The sequence below is a fragment of the Fundulus heteroclitus genome, chromosome 7 (genome assembly GCF_011125445.2).
Source record: "Fundulus heteroclitus isolate FHET01 chromosome 7, MU-UCD_Fhet_4.1, whole genome shotgun sequence".
Taxonomy (NCBI): domain Eukaryota; kingdom Metazoa; phylum Chordata; class Actinopteri; order Cyprinodontiformes; family Fundulidae; genus Fundulus; species Fundulus heteroclitus.
Genome location: NC_046367.1, coordinates 10,523,994 through 10,547,859, shown reverse-complemented (window position 1 = coordinate 10,547,859; position 23,866 = coordinate 10,523,994). Strand labels below are relative to the sequence as shown.

At 38.9% G+C, this 23,866-nt stretch overlaps 1 protein-coding gene across 1 annotated transcript; it reads right to left on the bottom strand.

The window, feature by feature from the left end:
- Positions 1–12,502: 12,502 nt before the first annotated feature.
- Positions 12,503–13,752, bottom strand: LOC105924970 (trace amine-associated receptor 13c-like). The gene is made up of 2 exons (XM_012860736.2): positions 13,580–13,752; positions 12,503–13,316 (listed from the first exon to the last, which is right to left on the bottom strand). The coding sequence occupies exons 1-2, from the start codon at positions 13,750–13,752 to the stop codon at positions 12,503–12,505; spliced, it is 987 nt and encodes a 328-aa protein (XP_012716190.2).
- Between the last annotated feature and the right edge of the window lie 10,114 nt (positions 13,753–23,866).

Below are 23,866 nucleotides of genomic sequence, written 5' to 3'. Positions count from 1 at the left end.
AAAGATCAGTGAAAAATTTCAAAAATATCACAAAATCATTGGTTGAGCAACACCAGAGACAGCTCGCTTACCACTGGGAGAATTTTGATTTTCAAATATTTGAGTTTGGTCCGGTGAAGAAAGAAATGGTTAACAGCTGTGATGGGGTAAAGGTTTTAACTTCTTCTTTTAATGTAACCACATACTCTGAAGTGTCAATTGCTAATTTGTTTGAGGATATATGGAACTGAATACCAGATTGGTATGTTTGTTTGTGTTGGAACAAAAACAGAAATTCCTATTTTCAGAAAGGTCACCAACATCATTGTACATGATGAGAAAGCTTTCATTTTGACATGCAGAGTGGACACCCTTTATTTTGATGATCATTCCAATGCATACTGTATCAATGAGAGAGCAGATTCATTTTCTGTTTTTCCAGTTAAGGACTTGGTTTATTACAGACCCTATGACAAGCAGTTTTCTAACGAGATGTGTGAAAAAAACATACATTGTGCCACATTGTCATATTATGTGACATTTATTGTAGCAAAGCCAGTGCTGTTTTATGTGGTATGCTTGTTTAAAATACAAGTGGATTCAAACTGCATCTTGTGTGGTTTTGTTTGTAAATTCAAGTGACATTGTTTTTTAGATATGAATATACGGATTGACTACTAGTCGTATTTAAAAAAAATCAGATTTCTATGTTGGGTGTTACAGTGTTAACTGTTCAACACTTTCAAAGGTGTTAATTTAACTCAATCTAGAGTGGACCAATATAGACACTTTGAAAGTGTTAAATTCAACTCCCTAGGAGTTGAATTAACACTTTAAAATTTGCTGTGAAATAGTTGGAATGTGTCATGGTTGAGTTTTGGTTCAACTTTATTTTTCTGTTATTTTTCATCTCATGTGGGTTTGGTTTGACTTTATTTATTGTTAGTTTTCATTGTCATTAGTTATTTTCTGTCATCTTCACTTCACCTCCTCTGCAGTTAGTCACACCTGCCAGCCAATAATTAGCCAGACTCACTTCACCTGCCAGCTTCCCTACTTAAGCCTCACTCTGCTGTCACTCCTTGCCGGTCCGTCATCATTCCACACCTCTCCATGCCAGTCCCCGTTTTTTGCCCCGGTAAGATTTGTTTTCTTGTTTAAGTTCTGCTAACCTGACTAGCCGCCCTGGAGAAGCTCTGCTCTGTGCCCTGGTGTCTCCCAAGTTCTGCTAACCTGACTAGCCGCCCTGGAGAAGCTCTGCTCTGTGCCCTGGTGTTTCCTACGTTCTGCTAACCTGACTAGCCGCCCTGGAGAAGCTCAGCTCTGTGCCCTGGCGTCTCCAACGAACTGCTAACCTGTTGTGGCTACGGGGCCTGCTAGCCGAGTCGGTACTGCTCGGCTAGCAGTACCGAGCATTCCCGGCTGCCTGGGTAGTCGTGACTCTCTTTCACTCCGGGCCGTCAACTCCTGCCATCACCTTCACTCCGCTTCTGTGCTACCTGCTCCTCTGGCCTCATCAAACCTCCATCCATCAAACTTTCAATAAAGACTCTCAATTTTAGTCCTGTGTGTGGTTCTGAGTTCATCCGTAGACAAATCGTGACAGAATGGAAATTCATTTACTGATTATTTAATGTATTTTTACAGGTGGGAAAAAAATTAAATGAACCAACATGTGTATATGACTACAACTGATCTAGGTTAGGTCAGATGCAGTCATGTTCACTTAAACATGCAGCCAGCTGAAGCAGCTCCCTGTCTTCAGCCGCCGGATGACTGTCCTTCTCTGGGTCAACATCCTCGTCCTCCACGTCAAGCTGGTCCCCTGCCTCTATACAAATATTGTGGAAGATGCAGCAGCAGGCAGCGATTACTTGTGGGGCAGACCTCCAACCCCCTTAAGAAGATGGAACGCCACCGTGTCTTCAGACCACAAAAGGCACGCTCAATGATGTTTCTCGCCTTGGCGTGGGGCCTGTTGTAGCATGCCTCCACTTGACCTGTACCAAATATAAAATTAACTTGTAATTTAGGTAGTATGCTGATATGTATTAATCTTCTATCCAATTAATATAATCTATGTATCAATTGTGTGTTATTGTTGGCTCAACTTAAGGACAGGAAAGTAAGAGATCTTACTGGCAAGCTGTTTCCCTATAGGATGCACCGCAGGCCAGCCAGCAGAGGGTCACCAGCACCTCTATCTCCTGTGGCCATCCATGGGCCTTCTGGGTGGGCAGCAGCTGAAGGAGGACGATGGTGGCCCTGTTTAGCCTGAAGGCTGGTTTCAGGCCCCCTTCATTTAAAAAAATATTAGGTGTCATGGTTGAGTTTTGGTTTGGCTTCATTTTTTTGTTATTTTCATTTATTCATCTCATGTGTGTTTGGTTTGACTTTATTTATTGTTAGTTTTCATTGTCATCCGTTATTTTCTGTCATCTTCACTTCACCCCCTCAGTAGTCAGTCACACCTGTAAACAATTTACCAGTCAATTAGCCAGACCCTTGTTCCACCTGTTAAGTGCTCTATTTAAACCTCCCTCTGCTTTCAGTTCAGCACTGGGCCGTCTTCAGTTATCCACCTCTCCATGCCAGTCCCCGGTTTGCCTTGGAAGATTTGTTTTTGCTCCTGTTGTTAAGGTTAGTCCTGCCAGTCAATCTAAAGACTGTTCACTCACTGTTTGTTCCTGGAGAAGTTCTGCTCTGTGTCCTGGTGTTTCCAGAGAACTGCTAACCTGACTTACCGCTCTGAGAAAGCTCTGCTCAGTGCCCTGGTGTCTCCAGTGATCTGCTAACTAAGTAGCACTGAGCTTCCTAGCCACTTTGATTATTATGGACTCTCTCTCCGGGCCGTCAGCTCCTGCCATCACCTACCTCCCTGACCTTCTGCAGCCCTGAACCTCCGGTCTTCATCATCCGCCATCCAGCACACTTCCTTTAAATAAAAACTCTTAAACCTTAGTCCTGTGTGCGCTTCCTGAGTTCGTCGGTAAACAAAACCCTGACAGGAGGATTGGCACAGAGATGTTTATCCTCACATATTTTGTTTCTGTTTCTTCCTGTAAATACAAAATGCTAGTGATGGTGAGATGAAGCCTCATGAGGCATTGAACCACTTGAGCCAACTGGTTCGAGAAAGGGTTCATTTCTTGGTGCTTCATGTGCACACGGAACCACCTACTGGCCAGGTGTATAATCACAGCCAGCTGTATCTTAACACGTGTGATGCATTGATTATTTATTTTATTTTTTTTGTCTATTATGGCTCTTGGGAATGACTTCACAAAAGGTGTAGGATGAAATAATTTGTCTACATAAATTATGTATACACATTGGTGTATAATATATTGTTTCAATGTATTCTGTGTGTAATTATTCCCAAGTGCATTCCAGAAGTAAATAACTGCTGTGTGGATACCTGACAAAGAACTCACCCATTTCCCAAACCTGAAGCTCAAACCTTTACTCTTCCAGTAAGGAAAGTTTATCATATTTTTTGTAGGATGTCAGGATTATTTCAGGTGGGTGTACCACTGCATGTGATAAGTGATGATACTGTTGTAGGTACCAGATCTGCTCGAGTGGTCAGATCTGCTTGGGGTCCTGCGGCTCCCGATGACGTCACTACGTATATGGCAACTCCCCTCAAACTACATTGCGCCCGCAGTCTCCATTTGTAATGAATCGATTTTATTCAGTTAATTTACGGTGATCGTATGCCACTGTCGGTTATTTGACCAAATACCTATAATACATCAAAACACATCCCATTATTGTAATAGGGACACATAAAAGTAATGCAAACTAGTTTTTCCAATGTAATATATATATATATACATGCCCTTTTTTATGTTTCCCTTTTAAAAGTATTAAATAAAAAATTTTCTCAGTTCAAACTTTATTGTCATGTAAACACAAACATTGTAACAAAAGAGCTGGTACACTCCTCTGGACAGGCAGATCAATGGATGAAATCCTGGGGATTTAGAAAGGAGAGGAACAATAAACATAAGTGTTATATCTTTAATACACTTGTATCTGGTATGTTCATACCCAGTTCAACATTTGTAAAAAAAAAAAAAAAATTATGGTAATTAAATGACCATAATTTGATTTATCTTCAAGGTACTGTGGGCAATTTGCACATGCACAACCGCATCCCACCTCTGCTCAGAATGATTGGTTTAAAGAATCTCCCAAATACAAGGCTTTTCTAATAAATAACATGACTCAGGTATTTGGTCAAATAACTGACCGCAAATTAACTAAATAAAATGTATTCGTTACAAAAAGGGACCGCGGGCGCAATGTAGTTTGTTTGAGTGGAGTTGCCATATATTGACGTCATCAGGAGGCGAAAGATAATAGAGAATTTCTTCATAAAAATTGTCCATGTTTACAAACCTCAGTCCCACTCTCGAAGAAAACCTATAATCCCGCTATAATTACGTTAGTAAATTGTCCGGACCAATGACAATGTTTTGCATAATTGTGCAAACGTTAAGCCAATCATGTACAGCAATGTCATTGGGAGGCGCAGGGCGCCGAGCAGATCTAGTACCTAAACCGTCATTTTAAAAAACTCACACCATGCAGTCAGAGAAAAGCTGATGTTGATATTTTTAAAGCATGCAAGCCGTTTTATATTTAAACTAATATATGGTAAATCAGAAATCTTGATATCATCACATATTTTCTGTTCTGTGTGTAGCCAGAGCTCATCTAAGGGATTAAGCTTTAACGATTTTGAGATGCATTGTACCCTGTTTGCTAAGAAGTAGTGGTGAAAGTTAAGCAGATCTGGTCCTCCTTTATCTTTAGTCTTCTGTAGCCCTTTTAAGCTAATACGGGGGGAATCTGGAGATTTAAACCAGCCAGGTAAAAAAAAAAGTAATTTTAATTGAAGAAACTCTTCACATAAGTGGAATTGGTAAAGATTTCATCTGCCAAGATCATCCTTAATCTTCTTCAAAAGAGGGGTGTGGTAAAGTTTTGTTAAATCCACCATTTTAGATGACGCAGTCCCTGACTGTAGTTGTAAATCTAGGGGGTTCTGTAAAGGGCAGGGAATTGGCAGTACTGTAGATTTTTCACCAATTTATAGAGTAAACTGATACTTTGGAGAAAGATTCTAGTAATATATGAGAGAGAGAGAGAGAGAGAGAGAGAGAGAGAGAGAGAGAGAGAGAGAGAGAAATAAATGTGTTAAAACTTTCAGCCTCCGGATGACTCTTTCTACATGTATGCGGACATTTGCAATCCTTCTTGTGGCAGTTACATCCTCATCAGACAATTGTCTTTCTTTACGAGTGAATACAGGTAGAACAAGGTTAACTTTTCTCTCAAACAGCAAATCTCTGATGGGAAAACCTCTGTCTGCCATCACTTCATCACCAGGACGAAGATACTCCAGGAACCCAGACTCCTGAGTGATGAACATGTCACTACACCTACCTCCATAAGCAGGAGAAATGAACACAAGTCCACAAGGGGCAATAGCAACTTAATACTTAATAGTATTACTTGAATAATAATGGCAGTTTTTAACATTTTGTTCTCTCTCTTTTTTCTTCATAGTAGGTACACCTGGTCTGACGTTCTGTTAACTGTGACATCATCCAAGGAAGACAGATCACCGGCTATTACCATCTAATGTAGAACAGATTACTGGATCAATGTGTGCTTCTGTGCTGTTTTGTCTGTCTTGTTGTGTCTCTGCTCTGTCTTCTGTAACCCCCAGTCGGTCGAGGCAGATGATCGTTCATACTGAGCCCGGTTCTGCTGGAGGTTTTTCCTTCCCGCTAATGGGTGGTTTTTCTTTCCACTGTCGTTTCATGCTTGCTCAGTATGAGGGATTGCTGCAAAGCCATGGACAATGCAGATGACTCTCCCTGTAGCTCTACGCTTCTCCAGGAGTGAATGCTGCTTGCCGGGACTTTGAAGCAATCAACTGGTTCCCTTATATAGGACATTTTTGACCAATCTGTATAATATGATTGATTTTGACTTTGTAAAGTGCCTCAAGATGACATGTTTCATGAATTGGCGCTATATAAATAAAATTGAATTGAATTGAATATGTTAAGGTTTAATTACCATACCTATAATCTGTTACCATTTTATGTAGTGTGTTTAACATTTGTCTATATTAAGTACTGGAAGTGTGAAAGATGTGTCTCAGCAGTTCTCATATTGAAGGGAAGTGTTTTCTGAAGCTGCACCCACAGGTCAGCCCACAATGGTTTGGTGGGTTACACTCACACAGCTGTTGAGTCCAGATAAGAAATTCTCCTCCTCTTCCTGCCGTGCTAACAATGGAGTGCATCCCGCTTGCATGAAATAAAGAAGCTTGCAAAGGGGAGCATCTTTGGAGTTGAACAGAGATACCTCGGTGTAAAGTTCTCTCCCCTTTTGCAAAAGCTTGTGAAACTTATACTGTGTCTGTTTGGTCTTTCTCTTTAAGGTTAGGAGATTTCCCTCTGGGATTATTAAAGTATGTCTGATTCTGATTAAAATAAACCTATCAAGCTTCATCACTAACATTTTAAAGCTTAATTACTCCTATTCATATATTACCAAAATAAAAGAATTACATTAAGCTAAGTAAATCCTTGACTAGATGTCTGTATTTTAACTGGAAGAAGCTTCATCACAAAAAATTCAAAGCTTAATTGTTTCTATTCATACTTTATATTCATCCATAATGCTATAATTTAAAGTCTCTGATCTGACCTACAGCTAAAATGGGAGGCAAAAGCAACTGCAGGAAAAAAGCACAGCAAAGGCGGTATGTGTGCCTGTTTGTTTCCGTGTAATTGTGTGTGTGTTTGTGTGTGTGTGTGTGTGTGTGTGTGTGTGTTTGTATAAATGAAGCGTAGAGGAAGACTTCTTCTGAATAAATAAATTTTTGTGTAAATACAGTAATGTTCCGTTATGACACCCAAGCACAAGACCAACGTTTTGCTGCTAAAACTTTGTTTTAGGACGAGCACAGCAGGGGTCTGTTCTTCGTACGTCGCTAAGTCAGTTAGCCGGATTTGATTGTTGACGATTTGGCCTGATCTTGGATCGTTTGGTTCTTCGAAAGACTTCCTGCACTTGTTGTCATAGCAACATGTGCGCAAGCTTAAACCTGCTCGCGAGCAGGCTTATTTCATGTAAACAGGATTAGATTGCGGCTTTATAAACGGAGGAGATGGGAAGTCCGTCGTAGCCATGTCCATTTTTACGACAGCAACCTGTTGCAGAAGGTGCAAGAATAAGTTCAGAGCTTTTCGAATTAATCGCGTATTGCGCAATAGACAGGATCCTTTAGCACAGCGCAACATTGTAATTGTGGAGAGATTTTTCTTGGTGGCTGTTAAAAACAGACAAACACATCATTTAAAAGTGGTTTTTAAAGAGGAAAAAGTGGTGTTAGAGCCATAAAAAATGTTTAAGTTATTTGTATTGTTATGCCATGATAGTGATCTCAGATTGAATCCTGAACAGTGGATGATTCAACAAAGAAAGTCCACTCCTGCTGCAAAGGATAAGGGGGGGGGGGGGGGGGGGGGGGGGCAGGAGAAGCCTTCCTCTCCCCCTCTCTTGCTCGTCCCTTCTTCTCAGCAGGAGGTCAGCTGTGACCACCTCCTTACAGATAAAAGACACAGCACACCTCTGCCCGCCCCTCTCTTCTCTTCGATCTCTTCTCCTGACTCCAAGCTGCTGAGACACAGAGATGACCAGCTCTCAAGGAGAGGGGGGAGCCATGTGACTGAAGGCCTCCCGGAACCATCGATGGGGCCTGGAAGAGGCCGCGAGCAGAAGGGAATGAGCCTTTCTGAAACTCAGTTCCTCCCTGGCATAGGGAGAAACTGCCAGCCAATTCAAAGATAAGTCTCTCACTTCTGCTTAAAACAGATGCCGAAGTGAAGGAATCCGTCTATGCCAGCTTTGTTCTGCTTTCTCAGCACACCACAGACGGAGCTGGTTCCAGGCAACGCAGAGCTGAAAAGCCGGCACAGAAGCAACGTCCCCATGCCGAGGAGAGATCTGCTTAAATTGTGACTGCAACCGGGGTCAGAGTCTGCCTGGAGGACAAGGCCTCCGACCCGACCACGCCGTTAGCCACATGCTGCTGTAAGGCTAGCCCGCTAGCGCTAACCAACAACTTCCTCCTTCAACGCCCCTTCCGTGAATGGCCAAACTGAACAGAACTGAAAAGGACAGGTTTGGGCAGCGGGCTGAGGGTGAAGTAAAAGGTTTATTGGGAAATGTCTTGTAAACCGTGGTGTTTAGAACAAAGAGCTAACCGGTAGGTCGCGCTAGCTAACAGGATATTAGCCTTGCTAACATCCGGTTTCGGACCCATAAAAAGGAGTCCGTTTTAAAGCGTAAAGCGTAACTACTCTGCTCTGCCATCCTCCGATGGTGTTATGAGCCCTATTCCCGCATCAATATGGTATATTAATGCCGGTTTTCAAGGCAATTTCGGCAACTTTATGTTGTAACCTCTTGTCCACCGAGTTGCCACAGCGACCCCATGCGCCCTTAGGGAGAATCGCATTAACAAACTCGGTCGTTTCTGAATTAAATGATTTTACAGGACAAACGGTCCTCAGAATATTATTTCAACAAATAATGTTTTGTTTGACTTGGGCTTTGCATTGTGAATGGATTGAAATACATGGCAAATGTTTTAACTCCATTCCATGTTTTTGTTAATCAGATCTGCAGTGAACCAGGAGTCACTGAAGTATTCTGATTATGATCAACCACTTTTGTTTGTCTTTTGTTTGTTTTTGCATGTAAATAGTTCCTTAGCTTAGCTTCTTTTTATCTTCATTTTGCTTAGTAGTTTAGTTAAGTTTCACTAGCCTAGTAGAGAGGATTTATTAATCGAACTATTGTGTTAATTCAGGTAAACAGCATTACATAGTGATGTTCTCTGGATGTTCATTTTATTTCTGTTATTAAATTCTTGAACTTAAAAAAGAAGTTGTCACTCTTTTATTCTATGTGTGTGCAGGTTTTGCTGTTAAAAGATCGCTAGTGCTCGAATTCATCCCTTTCAACCGTTGTCTTGATATCAGCTTAAGAGCTGATCATCACCAGACAATACTTAGCAGACAGAGAGTTATTTATGAAATATTAAATAACTTTTAACAGTGTATAATTGCACAACAGTATGATGGTTTGCTTTTTATTTTTATCATATTCAGTAAGACAATTTGTTCAGGCCATTTTATTGTGAAGTGTAGTTTTACTTTGAAAGGCTTGCTTCCTGTCGAGGAAAAAACTATGGATGGATTATCTAGACACGGAGCAATACAGTTTTTAACCATGCAAGCTGTGTATGACTTGGAAAAGGAAGAACTTCATTTTTTATAGATAAATAATTTTTTTTGTTAAAATTCCCAGTTTGCACGTGTCCTTTGCTTCCAGTGTCTAAGGAATGACACCGAAATTTGGATCTCTTAACAAAACAAGTGGCTTTTTAAAATACAGTTTAATAATTAAAGGCTACCATTTTGTAGAATATTCTTGTATTTTACTTTTACGTGTCCCCATGTTCTAGTGGCTCCCGTGGAGGCTCTGACATAAAAGAACAAAGTAAATGTGAAATGATTAAAATGCAAAAATACATACTGTAGAAAGTGATAGAAACATCTGCCATGGACAGTATTTACTCATTAATTTGTCTGCTACTTTTTGCCAGTCCTCTCTCTTGGCTTAAGCAGATTTTGAGGTGTTCCCTGTGGTTTTAATTAATGACTCAAATTCGGCATAACCTTCCATTAAAAGCTCGTGTTCTGCTTGGGAGAAAAACTGTGGGCGTTCTTTGGCCATGCTGAACAGCCAATAGCAGCGTTGCTGATCATTGTTTCTACTATCGATACATTTCCCCTTTTAAACAAACGCATTAATGCACAGTTATCTCAGATAACTCAATCCAGCCATACTAATCATAAACAACAGGTGTGTTCGAAGAACCCAATTAGCTGGATCAGGATTAGCCGGATGAAATCATCTTGGACGTCTCATTTGATCTCAAATGTTTTAAGCAAGGTACGAAGAACGGGCCCCTGGACAGCTTTCACAGACGACCCCGTCAGTCCCCTGATCCACCACTCCTCCCCCTGGTAGCCACCCATTTCTTCTGGTATAACCCCAAAACAACCTAACTTAAAAAAAACAGTAGGTGTGCAACAGCACTTAGCAATCAAGTCTAATACAGATCATTACAATAAATTTTTATTTATTTATTTATTCAATTTACAGTTTTTGATCTTTAATTTTTACAAAGGAAATGTTTATTTACACGTCTTTATTGTGTGGGGGGGGGGCACTAATCATACCGCTTGAGCTTAATCTGACATCATTAACACTGCTTTGCTCTATTGCTCTGCAATTGTCACTTGGAGAACCTTAAAAGTTTTTCAGGATCCTGATATTAGACCTGGCATGTAGAATTTTGAGGAACCATTGTTCTTTGTTGCTCAAGACTGAGGCCATCGACAACAATAGGAATTAAGTTTGATCAAGCTGGGATTGTGAAACTTGGTCACCTCGAAAGACTTTTGATGGAAAGGATATGCAACATTACTAACATCACAATCTTGGAGAGGATTCTGAAAGAAGTCTGGCAGTCCTAGGCTTTGCCACTTAGAGTATTTGTTGAAAACTGTGCTTGAGCTGACCAATGGAATGAATTTGATATTTTTTAGGGCTTTATTGGATACAGCCTTTTCCCTGATTCTATAAGAAGCTTTAAAATAAATGCACTTGTCATTGTGGCAGCATGCTCTCACAGAAATATTTAGCTTTATTTGTTTCAATTCTAGCTGGTTTCAAGAGTTTGATTATATAGGCAAGCTTAGATTAGCAGCTGTTTTCTTGTAGCCATTTTTAGATTTGTTGAGATCAACAAAGATGAATAGATGAACAATTATCAAAACTCAATTACTTTAATAATAATTGACAAGCTAACTTTAAGGAATGTAAAAAGTAGAACCCATAGGTATTGCATTTAGAATCTTAAAATAAATAGAATATAATAGAATACAATTCAACTCTATTGTCAATGCACTGTCACAAGTACAAAGCAAAATAAAACTAAAAAATTAACATTTATGTAAAGATAGAAAGCAAGCAAATGTCAACTGGTACAATAACATAAGTTTAAACAAGTGGTGCAGAGGATAAAGCTATTTTAACAGACCAACCAAAGGTTATTTTCTGTTTTCTTCTCTTTAAAAAAAACCCATGACATTTTTCTAGCATCTGCTAACATACCAAAATAAGAAGAAGAACTTATCAAGAAAGTTGACAAGAAATTATTCGAATGTCATTACCGTATTTTTCTGGCTATAAGTCACACTTTTTTCATAGTTTATACGATCCTGCGACTTATATTAAGGTGCAACTTGTATATCAAATTTAAATGGTAATTCATATTGACCAGTAAGAAACCAAGGAGTAAACATGAGAGCCTAAAGAGGGCTCACCAGGCTTTTGAAAATGATCCTTTTCCTGTACCACTTAGAAATTAATTGAATCATTAACTTTTAGACAACAAAGACTAAACACATGTTTATATGTTCTTTCGCTATTTCAGTATGAATTCACGCAAGGGAGCATTGCGTGGTGCAGCTTGAAGGGCCCAGACCAAGAAAGAACCCTGTTGTTGGGCTGTCTGTAAAACTAATTACAGCTAGCACTACCATACAGGTCTATTGTCTGAAAGGTTTCCAACTTCGCTGATGCACGTGAGCTTTATGTTGCTCTCAAACATCCAGGTCATACTGTTAGCTTAGCATGTAGCACTGTTATGCTCACTGTGAAATTTAAGAGTAATTTTGAAAACTTTAAGAGTAATGGGCCGTTACGCTGAAATTCGCTGGATAAAACCTTGCTGGTTGGAGTTGCCAATTTTCCTCATTCATCCTCCAAGGTATGTTCCATGTTTAATTGTGAATGCTGCTGTGTAATTTAATAAATTGGCTTACCAGATTAAATGTCAATTCTTAGTCTCGAATTGTGTGAAATAAATGTCTAAACAAATGCGTATAGTCAAGTGAAACATATATTTGTTTCCTATTATGACAAAAATGTTTGACTGATCCAATTTATATATAGTAGGGACTTATAGTCTGACAAATACAGTATTTCATAATGTAAAATGAGCATTAAGTAGAATATAGTTATTTATACTTTTGCAACAGAATACAAACAGGTATTTTGATGTGTAGCTTTGCCATGGCATTCCGTACTTTATTGCTAATAGTAGAAAAGTAACAACTTTACCGCAGATTTGAATTTAAGCAAGTTAAATATAAACTAACCACAAGACAAATTATGTCTCTTAAGATAAGATTGGTTATTTCTTCAATTAAGTTTTTCAAGTATGAAAAGAAAAACGTTCAGTTTCAACCACTTTTAAATGAATAGTAGAACACCAAAACATTTGCCTATCTATGTGCATTTGAACACTGAAAAGACTTAGACTTATATTACCTTGAACAAATTACATTTAATTTATTTACTGTATTATGGCCTCACATGAGCCAGGCTTCAATATTTGTAAAGTGACAATGAGCTTTACTGTTTTTCTAAACCAAGGGTAGAATAGGGCATAGATCACAGGGTTAACACATGAATTAAAATATGACAGATAATCCACTGCTAACACAGAGTAACTACTGAATGACTCAACCCCCGCAAGGTAGACACAGTAAAAGGGGCAAAAACTTATTAGAAACAGAACCACAAGAACACCAAGAGTCCTGGCTGCTTTCAGCTCCGATTTGTTTGCTATTTTTACGGAAAGCTGCAGTTTGACAGCTGTGACCTGAGAGCGCATGACACGAGCCTGAGACACGGCCACCACAAATACTCTCATGTACAGGACTACGATGACGGTAACTGGAGCAATAAAAGTAAAGAAAAGATCAAATGTTCCTACAATGATGTCCACAGTAGTCACACATTCTCCGTAGCAAGAGTTATTCTTTCCTGCCTGAATCAGACCATCTTTTATAAATAAAATGCTGTAGACAATTGAACAGAACCAACACAGACAGACACAGACTTTAACTCTTCCCTCTGTGACTCTACTTTGGTAATGCAGAGGATCACAAATAGCCACATAGCGATCAATTGATATGAGCACCATATCGCCTACTGAGGCAGCGGTGATGATGAAGCACAAGTAATTATATATAAAACAAATATTATCACCAAGAAACCAGCAGCTTGTGTTTCGGTAGATTTCCCCTGGCATTGATATGAACCCCACGAGCAAATCTGACACAGCCAGAGAGAGGAGGAGGATGTTCGTGGGTGTGTGGAGCTGCCTGGATGGGAGACACAAATGGAATTAAATCAATACAGTATACATTCTTTACTCTAAAACTGAAATCACATTATTCACAGTGCAAAGAGCAATTTTCTCATGTCTCAGTAATATCTGGATATAATAAACTGCTTTTGTTTTACCTTTTAGTTTAAAATCAGTTTTGACTTTAATGCTATTAGGCAAAAGTTATTCATTAAACAATACTTGTTTAACAGCCTTTATAAACCAGCTTTGAAAAGAAAGGAAGGTTAAAATCCCTGCCTGAAGTGGGAGACTGAAATGATTACAAGTAGGTTGAGAGCAACAGTGATCAAAGAGATTAAGGACAGTATGATCCGAACAAGAACAACTTCAGTCCAAGGAGATGAAGGCTTTTTGCAGGAGGTATTGTAGATATGTGGATAGCAGAGGTCTGCTCTGTCCTGAGTCTTCATCCTCAGTGATCAGCAGAGACCAGAACCTCTTGCTGATATTGAGTTAATTCTATCAAAAAGAATCAGTTGACTGACTCCTCCTCTTTTCCTTCTGACAGGGTCGATTGGAACCTATACCAGGTGTATTGTTAGAATCCTGAAACAGAAAGAATATTACAACATGACAACAGCAAATCCCTGCTGGACTTGTTATTCCAGCTGGACTGGCAAATAGGTTTCATCACTGACTATTTTAATTTTATCCCCTCAACCTTTGTTGCTCAACTTTGCACAAGAGGTGATTTGAACTACGATACTGGGGAGTTTTAAATCCCTCTTAGAAACTGTCTTTTTTGTAATTTTGTAGAGGGGTATTGATCAGAAATAGTCCTGGTCATGATGCTTGGGTGTTTGTGTTTTTATTTCGTTGTGTTCCAGGGTAATGCTTTCCTTAAACCATCCTGTTATCTCATTGTTTGTTATCTGTGACTCATGAAGAACAACTAGTTCATACAAACTTTTTAATCTTCATCTTTTTATTTTTTTAATCTTTCAAACACCATAATGAGAAAAAACACTGTAACCCTTGTTCATTCCCTGTTTTTTCTTTGTCTTTTTTATGTGTAGCCAGAGCAGCTAAAAATAAATTTTACCACGGTAACATGCGGTAACAATTAAAAGTTTTTGAATGTTTAAATCTGTTGCCTTCAGTTCATAAGGACCCAAAACCGAGTTTAAAGCAGAAAAACTCTAAATTATATAGAATGACACCAGCATTAGAAAAGTACAATTTTACTTGTATTCATATTACGGCGTAAGCTGTACAAAAAAATATTGTCTTTTGGTCATTTGACCCAATAGTCAGATTGCATTGAAATCACAATCACAGATTATTTACACACCGAAAGGATGCTTTAGTTCTGTCTAAGATTTATCAGTAGCAGAAATACAGGTTGTGACCACAGACCACTAGTTCCTCTGCTTTCTGGCTGATGTTTTGGTCACTTTTGAATGCTGGCAGTGCTTTCACTCTAGTGGTAGCTTGGGACGGAGTCTACAACCCACACAAGTGTATGGGGTAAAAGCGGTTCCATAATAAACTTGTACATAAAAGGATAGTTGTGTCCATATTAGTCAGAAGTTGTGCATAAAAAACATTTGTAAACTCATAATAATTTAAATCGCATTCAAAAGATACAACATACAGTTTAAATAGTTACAACTTCAATAACTAATAAATACAAATTTCAAGTTTAAATTTGTGCTTTACTCTTTATGAACACAAACAGCAGCGGCTGCTTGAGAATACGGATTTTTTCTTTGAGAATACGAATTCACAACAGTGGTCTGACGTCACGGTTTCCAAGGCTGGTTAATGGAGCACAGAGTGCGAAGATAGGAGCCGCGCATGCGCTCTTCAGACTGACCGTCTCTGAATGCACCGCGGCTGCAGCTTCATTCCAGACAGCGCAGAGCTCACAGTGGTAAGTTAAACACTCCCTTTTCTGCTGCTGTTGTTCAAAAGTACGTTTTCAGATCGTTTGAGGCGAGAACATTATACTTTTAAGCTTCCCTATGTGGCCTGTTTACAGAGTTAGTGCGTAATTTTAAAAAAAAGAGTGATTCATTTGTTTTGTGTTTATCAGGCTGACGCGTGTTGCTTTATTAACTCAATAATTGCTGGAATAAATTGTAAATGTCTCCAAAGAATGACAGAAGCATATAAAATGGAGGTGGACCATAATTTAATAACAATATATATCAGTCGAAAGACGTGTGGCACAATAAGGGGAAAAAAGGGTCGATAAAAGTTGGTTATAGAGACAGTGTCCCTTCCTTCCTCTTAGCCTATATTAGTTGATGCTGCAGTCACTGCTTCCTCTCGACCAATCGTAATCGCGGACCCAGGCACGCCGTCACAAGCGCCGCCCTCTCAAACCACAACACAGAGCATGTGAATATGTCGCAGCAAGGAGCGGCGGAGGAAATTGTCCCAAAACGGGGTTTTACTAGTTCGCCAGCCTGACTGAAATAAACCACAGTGAACTGTAACATTTGCAAGGAACCGGTAAAAACAAAGTCTGGTAACGCAACCAACTTGTTTCATCACGTAAGCCGCTCACTACCTCAGCAGCGCGAGCTGTGTCAGCCCCGCGCTGCTGCGCGTCATCTTCTTAGGAATCTTATGGAAGTTCTTCCAAAACAAAGCAGGTATAGCAGCTACTGGGCTCCGTTCTTTGTGATAAAATGACAAAGCGTCCTGGCGGCGTAAGGACATCACGCATGCAGTAACGTGCTTCATAGTGATGGTGTGCTGCTGCTGTTGTCTGCAGCTGAAAAACCTGGCTTCAGACAATCACTCGCCACTCATGATCCATGATAAAAAGTTCCAGGCTGCAAGTTTTTCTCTAACAGCGCCGGTCACTTTAGTTTATTCTTTGTCAGTATTTAATAACATCACCCAGGTCTCTTAAGTTAAGTCATTTTTCATTAAAAAAAAAATCAGTTATAATTAAAAATGTTGGTTAAATAAGAATTAAATTGGGATTGAGTGTTTGTGTGTGATATATTAAAAGTAAGTCATTTAGCAATATTATAAGAGCCAGGTTTTAAATCTTTTTGATAATTATCTATCGATCAATATGCATTTTTTTTATCAATATGCTTTTTTTCTATATCGTCCAGCCCTAATATAAAATCTATAAATAAATCTATAAATAAATTCTATAAATGTTTTTCCTATCTAAGTGAGTTTCCTCTGAGTGAGGACACGAAGAATCGAGAGAAGAAAGAGGGAAAGAAAACAATAGTAACAATATATGAAAAAATACAGATATTTATTTTAGACAAATGTTTTAACTTTGGAACAGAATGAAGGTGTAACATATTCAACAAATTAGCAGTTACTAATGTGGTTTAAAACAAAGAAATAACTTCTATTCACATCTTATACAAATAGACAACACCTACAAACATACAATTAAAAATAGTTGGAATGGAAATTAATTTACTGATTATTTTATGTATTTTTACAGGTAGTGAAAAAAATGAAATGAAGCAGCATGTGGACATGACTAGAACTGATTTACATAAGGTCAGGTGTAGTCATGTTCACTTAAACATGCAGCCAGCTGGAGCAGCTCCCTGTCTTCAGCCGCTGGATGGCCGTCCTCCTCTGGGTCAACCTCCTCGTCCTCCTCATCTAGCTGGTCACCTGCTGCTATACAAATACTGTGGAGGATGCAGCAGGCGGCGATTACTTTTGGGGCAAACGTCAGGCGGACCTCCAGCGCCCTGAAGAAGATGGAACGCCACCGTGTCTTCAGATCACCAAAGGCGCACTCAGTGATGTTTATCAGCCTTGTCGTGGTGCCTGTTGTAGCGTGCCTCCACTAGACCTGTACCAAATATAAAATTAACTTGTAATTTAGGTAATATGCTGATCTGTCTTAATCTTCTATCCAATTAATATAATCTATGTATCAATTGTGTGTCATTGCTGGCTCTATTTAAGGACAAGAAGGTAAGAGATCTTACTGGCAAGCTGTTTCCCTATAGGATGCACCACAGGCCAGCCAGCAGAGGGTCACCAGCTCCTCTATCTCCTGTGGCCATCCATGGACCTTCTGATGGGCAGCAGCTGAAGGAGGAGGACGATGGTGGCCCTTCTTAGCCTGAAGGCTGGTTTCAGGTCCCCTTCATTAAAAAAATATTTGGAGGATTGGCACAGAAGTGTTTATCCTCACATATTTTATTTCTGTTTCTTCCTGTAAATAAAAAATGCCAAATGTTACCATAATTGTTTTTTTCAATCCTCACCTTTTCACACCATAAAACTATATGTAGTTAACGTGCAGATTATTATAGTTCTCAAGAAAGAAAGGGTCAAATGTATAGTAGTAAATGTAACAAATGGCTTCCCTTCTCTGGTATTTCTACCATTTCACTGAAAGAATGAACTGAACTAACTGCACATAATTTATAGATTAATCGCTGTAAAGGTGGACAGACAGAAATAACTTTTCCTTAATGAACAATGCTGTGAAGGTTAGACAAAGTAGCTTAACTCTACTCCCTTTACTGTTACTAATATATAAAAATTGTGTTTTCATTTTAATTATTTACAGATAAATAGTCACAATTTCAACGTGATCACATGTTTAATACCATCCTCAATGTTGTTTTTTTAAAGATAAAAGTAGGAAATAGGCTGTCAGTCTCAAAAAACCTACCAGTTGGCACAGACGCTCAACGTCGGACTTTTTATTAAAATTACGCACTAACTCTGTAAACAGGCCACGAAGGGAAGCTTAAAAGTATAATGTTCTCGCTTCAAACTGCCTGAAAACGTACTTTTGAAGAACAGCAGCAGAAAAGGGAGTGTTTAACTTACCACTGTGAGCTCTGCGCTGTCTGGAATGAAGCTGCAGCCGCGGTGCATTCAGAGACGGTCAGTCTGAAGAGCGCATGCGCGGCTCCTATCTTCGCACTCTGTGCTCCATTAACCAGCCTTGGAAACCGTGACGTCAGACCACTGTTGTGAATTCGTATTCTCAAAGAAAAAATCCGTATTCTCAAGCAGCCGCTGCTGTTTGTGTTCATAAAGAGTAAAGCACAAATTTAAACTTGAAATTTGTATTTATTAGTTATTGAAGTTGTAACTATTTAAACCGTATGTTGTATCTTTTGAATGTGATTTAAATTATTATGAGTTTACAAATGTTTGTTATGCACAACTTCTGACTGATATGGACACAACTATCCTTTTATGTACAAATCTATTTAGAAAGCTCTCTTACCCCATACAAGTGGCTCAGATAGTGCAGCTCATCCAGGATGCTGCACCAATGCCAGCTGTGGCAAGAAGGTTTGCTGTGTCTATCAGCGTAGTGTCCAGAGCATGGAGGCGCTACCAGGACACAGGCCAGTATATCAGGAGCCATGGCATAATATATATATATATATATATATATATATATATATATATATATATATATATATATATATATATATATATATTGTGTGTGTGTGTGTGTATTACACTCTGCACTCTGTAGTGCACGTATTCCCTAGTTACTGGAGGAAAATAGGGAGTACCAATATGGCGGCTGCTGGCTTCACAGCTACGTGTACTACCAATGGCCAATCAGCATTCCAGTGAATAAATAGAGATCAGTGGGTTTAGCTTCCAGCTGCTGACTAGCTTTCCAGAACAAAGGGTCATGTGGCCAGGGGACAAGGAAGACAACCCATTTGTAACCTCAAAGGCCCTGGACTCAGTTTGGGAACTATTTGAAATACACAGACACTGGAACAAAAACACATACAAAATCCTTGCATGAAAACTCAGCTCGTAGTGTAAGGCAACAGTTAAATAATTCTAACATAATGTGATAGTTTAGGACCATCTTACTTCTAAAAACCTCCTGCGGAAGCTAGAAAGTAAACTTGTTGCTGTCTTCTGCCAGCTGGAAAAAGCTGAAAAAAGTCTGAGGTTAGATTTGGAGATACAGCACGTCTGTTAGTTTAAGGTCAGCCCAGTTTTACTTCAGTTCAGGAAGCAAAAATTATGTTAGTGGACTGGAAGAAAAATTAGAATGCCTTTGTCTCCTCGGGAAAACCTCCTATGACTTTTCTAACACTGTGTTCCACTTCAGGTCCTGTCTCTGATCAGGAATAAAGTTGGAAATCTGCTGCCTTCATGCAGCTGGATTTCCAAGCTGCACAGAGCTTTCTTCTTCGAAGGAATGAGGAGGGACGAAAGAGACATTGCCTGCATGTTTTTGATACAGTTTATGAGATTACAGATGCAGAGGAGCTGGAGAGATCATTTAACAAAAACAATAGATGAACTACGAGCACTGGAGATTTAGAGGCTGACATACTTAGATTGGACAGAATAACTGATTAGAGGTAAATGGGTCAGCTTGGTCAGGTCTACATTATTTTTTTATTTTTTTTATTTATTTTATTTTTTTTCCAGTGTCCTGTCTAGCAATATGGCAATAGGAATTGATGTCTCAATGCCAGATAGAGCTCGACAGATTTTGCTTTTACAAGTGGAGCGAACAGCTTTCGCCATAGTGCTCCACTTGATTTATGCTTGTAAATAGCTTTATTATGATTCCTGCAAGGAGAATTTAAAATTATATGGACATGACAATGGGAGAGTAAAGGAAGAACAAAAAGTGAAAGAAAAGAAAAAAAAGAGTAGAGGTGAAAGAAAGAGGAGATAAAAGGGAGAGAATGATAAAACGTCCTCTGTCTGCTCCATCACCTGGAAAGAGACACAAAAAGAACAGCACAACTAACAGACATAAAGCAACAGATACACTCGAATAACACCTAGATGCCATTGCTAAATCATATATATTATTATGTAAGCTGACATGTGTAATGTGATATTTGAAAAAAGAAAGTGAAAGAACATAAATAAATAAATAAATAAATTATAAGATTACTGTATATAAGTGAACACTTAATACCTGGGACCCAGCACCTGTGGGAGATGTGAAAGTGTCAGGTCTACATTATAGTAGGATCTTCTCCACCAATGTGATGCAAGGGACATTGATGTCATACTGTGCACGCCCTTGTATGCGTGTGCACAATTAGTCCTACTTAATGCTTGTGTAAGTAATGAACAGACACTCTCGCATCTGGAAATCTGCCAGTCACGCATTGTTTTGTGTATGAGAGTCTAGTAGTGAAGCTGTAAACGTCCCTCTGCCTTTTTGGATTAAAAATGTTATAATTGGGCGCGCTGGTGGCGCAGCAGATAGCGTTGACCCGGGTTCAACTCTGACCTGCGGTCCTTTGCCGCATGTCTCTCCCCCTCTTCTACCCCCTTCCTGTCAGCCTACTGTGTAAAAAAGCGAGCCACTAGACCTGTGAAAAATCTCAAAATATTTTTATTTTTTATTTTTTTTATTTTAAAGTCTAGTTTCAGTTTCGAGTCTTTTTATTACTACAGAAGTCTAATTTTTCAGGCATAGAACCTGGGGGGACTGCAACTGGATGTGGTCAATTCTTATCATTTTTAAAACCCTTTTAGAATGTGCTCTCAGAAAGCAATGCCCAGGGACGTTACACAGGGAAGTCTTCTTCTTCTTTTCTATTATGGCGGAGCGCAAACAACTTTAAGGTGCATATCGCCACCTACTGCACACAAGTGTGTAGCAACATAATTTTACATCTATCAAATTCTATTTTTTAATTTTGTATTCTGAAGATAAGTAAATAATGCTGTCTTAATCTGTAAATATCCATTATGTTTCCTTAATTTCCCAATATTCTATTAAGACTCCAATCATGACCTGTCCTTCCAACCATTCTTTTCAATTTCTCCCTTTCAGGGTCATATGTTTTACAGTTCATCAATATGTGTTCTATATTTTCTTTCTCTCCACAACCTTCACATTTATCATTATTTTTCCTCCCTATTAAATATAAATTGTCATTTAAATAGGTATGACCTACTCGTAATCTGATCATTATTATTTCTTCCCTTCTATTTCTAGTTAATATTGACTTTTGTACTTTGTATAATCTTCCCCCAGGGATATCTCCTTCAACCATTTGGAGTAATTGTGTGTGTGTGTGTGTGTGTGTGTGTGTGTGTGTGTGTGTGTGTGTGTGTGTGTGTGTGTGTGTGAGAGAGAGAGAGAGAGAGAGAGAGAGAGAGAGAGAGAGAGAGAGAGAGAGAGAGAGAGAGAGAATGAATGTACTGTCAGCTGAGTGAAAACATATTTTTTATATTTTGCCACCAACGTAAGGACTTTGATGTAGAGTGAGGACCTGTTTACCACTACAATTTGATCAATGCCATTTATCAGTATCAGACATACTTTAATAATCCCAGAGGGAAATTACTTTTGTTACACGCTACAGATATTCAGATATACTAACATTTATATATATATATATATATATATATATATATATATATATATATATATATATATATATATATATATATATATACAGGGGTTGGACAATGAAACTGAAACACCTGGTTTTACAGATAATTTATTAGTATGGTGTAGGGCCTCCTTTTGCGGCCAATACATAGTCAATTCATCTTGGGAATGACATATACAATTCCTGCACAGTGGTCAGAGAGATTTTAAGCCATTCTTCTTGCAGGATAGTGGCCAGGTTATGCTGGTGGAGGAAAATGTTTCCTGACTCGCTCCTCCAAAACACCCCAAAGTGGCTCAATAATATTTAGATCTGGTGACTGTGCAGGCCATGGGAGATGTTCAACTTCACTTTCATGTTCATCAAACCAATCTTTCACCAGTCTTGCTGTGTGTATTGGTGCATTGTCATCCTGATACACGGCACCTTCTTCAGGATACAATGTTTGAACCACTGGATGCACATGGTCCTCCAGAATGGTTCGGTAGTCCTTGGCAGTGACGCGCCCATCTAGCACAAGTATGGGGCCAAGGGAATGCCATGATATGGCAGCCCAAACCATCACTGATCCACCCCCATGCTTCACTCTGGGCATGCAACAGTCTGGGTGGTACGCTTCTTTGGGGCTTCTCCACACCGTAACTCTCCCGCATGTGAAGAAAACAGTAAAGGTGGACTCATCAGAGAACAATACATGTTTCAAATTGTCCACAACCCAAGATTTGCGCTCCTAGCACCATTGAAACCGACGTTTGGCATTGGCACGAGTGACCAAAGGTTTGGCTATAGCAGCCCGGCCGTGAATAAAAACATTATAAAAATAAAATCATAAACATTTAGGGGCATGTTGGTTTTCTTTTTTTTTTTTTTTTCCAGTGTCCTGTCTAGCAATGTGGCAATAAAAATTGATATCTTAATGCCAAATAGAGCTCGACAGATTTTACTTTCACAAGTGGAGCAAACAGCTTTCGCCATAATGCTCCGCTTGATTTGTGCGTGTAAATAGCACTACAATGGGAAAGTAGGAGAGTAAAAGAAAAACAAGAAGAGAAAAAAAAGAGAAAGAAGAGGTGAAAGAAAGAAGAGATAAAAGGAAGAGAATGATAAAACGTCCTCTGTCTGCTCCATCACCTGGAAAGAGACACAAAAAGAACAGCACAACCAACAGACATAAAGCAACAGATACAATCGTGTAACACCTTGATATCATTGCTAAATCATATGTATTATTATTTAAGCTGACATGTGTAATGTGATACCTAAAAAAAGAAAGTAAAAGAAAGTAAATAAATTATAGCCTTATAGGCATGTTGGTTTTCTAACTCAAAAATCAAATTGAAATTTTCTTATTGCTATTTGATTACCCGAAAATGCCTAAAATATACTATTTATTTATAAGCTCAATTCAACCACACTTTAGGAAAGGCTTGTTAACAATGAACAGTCCGCTTTAGTTAACTGTCTGATGCTATCATTACAGTTATTAAATGCTGCACTGGTGGATGAGAGATGCACTTTGCATTGTCTCTGTACTGAATTGTGCTATACAAATAAATTTGCCTTGCCTTGCTTTGCCTTGCCTAGCAGCAGCCACAGGTGCTTGTGGTGATGACATCAATGTTACTCCTGACCGTATCCTAAATGATCCAGTTGAAAGACAAGTGGCTGATAAAGGTATCCAGGTGAATAAAAAGTGTAAAGTTTACAAAAGAAGTAAAGGTATGTCAAATTAATTTTAATTTTTATTTACTAAGACAAATTCCTAGAATCCTCCTCCTCATTTTAAAATTCCTAATATAGGTTTATCAGTGCAGCCAAAATGTCGTAATATGTCAACTCAATTTTGAGGACGAAAGGATCCGATAAGGGGAAGTTTGGATGAAAGTTTTATTGAATCGGCTGATATTTCTGAGTCCTCATCTGATGTTGATGATGATGGAGTTGAAGATCCAGATTATGAACCAACCTCTGATGACAATTATGAGGACCAAAATCTGTAGGTATTCATATAATAATTGGATTACCGGTATTTTAAAACTTGCTTAAACAACAATTTCTATCAGCATCTTTTATTTTTTTACAGAGTTAAAAAGCAATGATCACTTGGAGAAAGATTCTTCCAGTGTCAGGCAGGGTTCTGTCAATACAAAAGGGTTTGGCAAAGTTAACGAGATGTTGGTAACACTAAAGCTGGCAACATCTCCCTTAGTGCTGC

Excerpts from the sequence above, each read along its gene's own strand:
- LOC105924970 (XM_012860736.2), bottom strand. The coding sequence starts at position 13,752 with ATGAAGACTCAGGACAGAGCAGACCTCTGCTATCCACATATCTACAAT. Across the intron at positions 13,317-13,579 it reads ATTTCAGTCTCCCACTTCAG|GCAGCTCCACACACCCACGA; the intron begins GCAGGGATTTTA and ends TCTCCCATCCAG.